This window comes from Sinocyclocheilus rhinocerous, unplaced genomic scaffold (assembly GCF_001515625.1).
Source record: "Sinocyclocheilus rhinocerous isolate Xijiao unplaced genomic scaffold, SAMN03320098_v1.1 scaffold40, whole genome shotgun sequence".
Classification (NCBI taxonomy): Eukaryota; Metazoa; Chordata; class Actinopteri; order Cypriniformes; family Cyprinidae; genus Sinocyclocheilus; species Sinocyclocheilus rhinocerous.
The window spans coordinates 518,104-522,188 of record NW_015624837.1 but is presented as its reverse complement, the minus strand read 5'-3'; the positions used below and the strand labels follow the sequence as shown (position 1 = coordinate 522,188).

General features: G+C 34.6%; 1 protein-coding gene across 1 annotated transcript in view; it reads right to left on the bottom strand.

The window, feature by feature from the left end:
- Window positions 1-4,085, bottom strand: part of LOC107746021 (uncharacterized) — a 16,564-nt gene that overhangs the window by 7,427 nt on the left and 5,052 nt on the right. Inside the window, exon 3 of the mRNA XM_016560068.1 lies at window positions 462-652. Within this exon, the coding sequence (XP_016415554.1) occupies window positions 462-652 (191 nt within the window). The remainder of the gene's footprint in view (window positions 1-461; window positions 653-4,085) is intronic.

The window sequence follows — 4,085 nt, the reverse complement described above, 5'->3', positions numbered from 1 at the left end:
AAGGAGGGGGCTTTGTAGAAAACGAAGCGTTTGAGAGAGGCGGGGCATAGAGGACCTACAATAATGTACAGTATTTGAAAAATAATGTGTTTTTTGAACATTAAAGCATGTCAACATATTCTGTTACACCAAATACACAAAATAATGATCTTTAAAAAAGCATCATATGACCCCTTTAATGTAATCCAAGACATAGGCTAATCAATATTTGTCAGTTGTATGCTTTTCAACATACTGGATCACAGAATGAAACAACTCATTAACTTAATTAAAGGCAATTATCAGCAATATGCTTTATTTGAATGTTTCTTCGTGACTTACCATGACATTGAGCTTTTTGAAATAAGTTCATTCTCTATTCGCAACACCTCAGAATCAATTCTTTTTAAATCAATTCCCAGCCCTATCTATTATACTATGGTGTCCATTTCTATAAGGTTTGGTGTCTGTGTGAAATTTACCTGGACTCTGGGTATTTGGTTAATGTGGCCAGGCTGCTGGTATACATGTGACCCCCTACATCAATGTGGACCGGTGCGTTGGACTTCGTGAGCTGTGCAGGTGTGGGGATGCCAGCTGTACTCAGCGGGGAGACCGGCGAATGTGCCAAGATCGGCCGAGTCGACATGCCCACACTGTTACTGCGATTCTCCTGAGAAAAAAAAGATGATAGGTAAGATAGGCAATTTCAAGATTTACATTCATATTAGGAGATTAAATGAGACAACATGAAATTGAAACCCATTTTACTTTGTTGAAAAAAACCTTGGGAGTTTATTTTATCATGAAAAGTGGATATTGACACCAGAACAGATGCATTGAGAATATAGATATACTGCCTAGGAAAATAGCATATAACAAGTTGTATGAACTTTTTGATATTTTCATTGAGATTGAATTTATCCATCAAGATTTGATTGGATCATGAAAAGTGGGCATTGAATAGACCAGAATGGAATGAGTTGGTTGGAAGGGAAGGGCTGAACAAGTAAAAGGCATTTGTGACGTCAGCAGAAAAGAAATGTCACAGGCCCATGGTCGAAAGTTTATGGCCTGCGATGACCTTTGATTTGGCCTGTCGTGTTAAACATTTTATTAAAAAATTTAACCAGACAGTTGGGTTAGTCCATATTTGATCCAAAGTTGGGTTGAAACCACCCAGCATTTTTTTTAGAGTGTATATATGTGACCACCCTGCATTTTGGGTCACAATAATATTACATTATTTGCTATATTTTGTTTTGTATCTATGTATGTTTATTTCTATATTTACATGTGTATATATAAGTTTAATTTAAATTACTTTAATGTGTTATAATGAGTTTGCATTGAACAGGCCAGCTGCATTTTCCAAATTCTGGAAAACTGTGGCGCATTCTCAGACAACAAAGAGGACCGCTTGGGCAACCACTAACTCGTCTCTCTCTCTCATTTACTGTTAAGGTTAGTTATTTTTATTAATTTTCATGTCAAACTATAATTTACATGCTTTAATGTTCAAGTAATTTGTTCAATTGATCGTTTGTGTTATTAGTAATTTTAAGATACTTGTGTCATAGAGAAGTGCATTCATGTATCATTTATCTGAGCTGTTTGTGTATTACTTCTATTACCGTATTGGCCCGAATATAAGACGACCCTGATTATAAGACAACCCCCCTTTTTCCAGATGTACCTTTTGGAAAAAGGCTTTTTACAAACCAAATCTTGTTTTTTCTCAGTAAAACACATGTTGTCTTCAATTATTTTCATATTGCATATTTTTCCTATTTTAATTTTTGTTTCCATCAGGTTAACGTGACAGTCACGACTCATGCAGCTTTAAGGTTTTCTGCTTCTTTTGTTTTTACTTGCGCTCTTTACAACACGCATTACATTACGTATTTCACGGCACACTCGTTTTATGCGTATTTGGCGCCACCTATTGTTGTGGGTGTATTATTGACATGTCAAAATCTAGACCCTGAATATAAGACGACCGCGTTTTTTCAGATGTATTTCCAAGAAAAAAACATCGTCTTATATTCGGGACAATACGGTACTTACCTGAGTTGTTAATCTGAGATATTTATGAGTAAAGTCCTTTCTGTACATATGGTTATTTATTTATTTGCTTACTGTGATTTGATTTAAGTATCTTATATGTATTATTTGTTTCAACGTGTTTATGACAACTGTGATTCAAAGTTTCTTAATTAATCTGAAATACAATGTTTATTAAAGACAACAAAGAGGACCGCTTGGGCAACCACTAACTCTTGACTCTCTCTCTCTCTCTCTCTCATTACTGTTAAGGAAGTACTTCATACTGTATATGTTTTTTTATTTTTGCATTGAAATGTAGAGAATATAACACATCTGAATTTTTTTTTTTAAATGTCTGTTTTAATAATATAATTGGATATAATGCAACATTTACGTTCAGACCTTCGTAGCAAACGTTTGGGCACCACTGGTTTAAATTTTACAAATGCAATTTTTTTCCCTTTGGAATATTATGTCATATGTCAATATTACATAAACAGCTGACAATTTTGATTTAATTTTGACTTGATCTCTGTCACTAGCTGAAACCAAACAGATTTGCAGGTTTCCTGAACACTTCTATAGCCCCTTTTGCCTCAAACTCCCATCATCCATTGTCCTGTGTTTTTGGGAATCAACTTTTAAATGACTCACTTACAGCACTCTCTGCACACTAAACTAGAATGGGAAAGTATTTGAACAGAAACAACTGAAGCAGCCTCTTCATTTGGTTAACATGTCATGAGTGGAATGGGGAGCACAGCGCTAAATGCTTTACAACATAAACACAGATAATCATTTCTACCTTGACAACTACATTTGCAACATAAGTGGAAATAATTCAATTGACCTGTTATGATATTAATAGTGATTTGGCTGTCAGCACTACACAACTTTACAGCAGCGCCACTCTCATTAGCATCAGTAGGGGCTCGTTCAATGGGCTTCGTCTGACATAACATCTGCTTGTGCTGGGAAATAACTGTTTGCTAAATCTCAATGGTCACTCTCTACTGAGGTGCAATGAAACAGCCATGGGCAGAATTTCCTTTAAAGATGAAAAACAGAAAAAAGTTAACTGTAACATAAGTATACTTGTGTACTTAGTGCACTATCAATGCATTTTTTGCCCAAAGCGGAGTAACAATATCTGAGTCGACTGTCTTACAGAATGAAACTTGCTGAAAGAATGAGTTCAGCGGACTGGCTTATACAGCGACCTGAAAAACAAGCATGAACCCTTGGTAATACACAGAACATGTGCAAATAAACATGTTCCCAGGCAAGCACATTAAAGCACTAATGATAAACATCTCTGGCACAACTGGGTGTTTTAGCGGCTGCAGCTTTCTAATGGTGGCTGAATGGGGCGTTATGCCTATGGGAAGACTAACTTAGGTCAAAAAGACTTTTTCTTATGCATTTTTTTTTTTAAAGTCTTTTATTTTCTCGCTAAGTGTAGACAATGAGAAAATGAGAGCATGGGGTGGAAAATGACAAAATAAAAGTTTGTGGGTAATATTAAAAACAAAACAAATTTTCATTGATTTTGAAAGTGACAGTAAAGACATTTATAATGTTACAAAAGAGTTCTATTTCAAATTCCTTTGGAACTTTTTATTCATAGAATCCTGAAAAAATAATTGTATCACCGTTTCCACAAAAATATTAAGCAGCTGCAGCACAACGGTTTTCAACACTGATAATAATAAATGTTTCATTGATTAAAATGTTTCTTGAGCAGCAAATCAACATATTAGAATGATTTCTGAAGGATCATGTGACACTGAAGACTGGAGTAATGATGCTGAAAATTCAATTACAGAAATACATTACATACATTTTAAAATATATTAAAACAAACAAATAAATAAAAAAATCATTTTAAATATTTCACTATATATATATATATATATATATATATAGTCAGCCTTGGTGAGCATAACAGTCTTTTGATTGGTAGTGTACCTGTAAATGCAAAACATGTAAAACGATGGATCTAAAGGACACAATGGATCCATGAGGTAAAAAATCTCTCAAAGTTTCAAAGTCTCTGACTC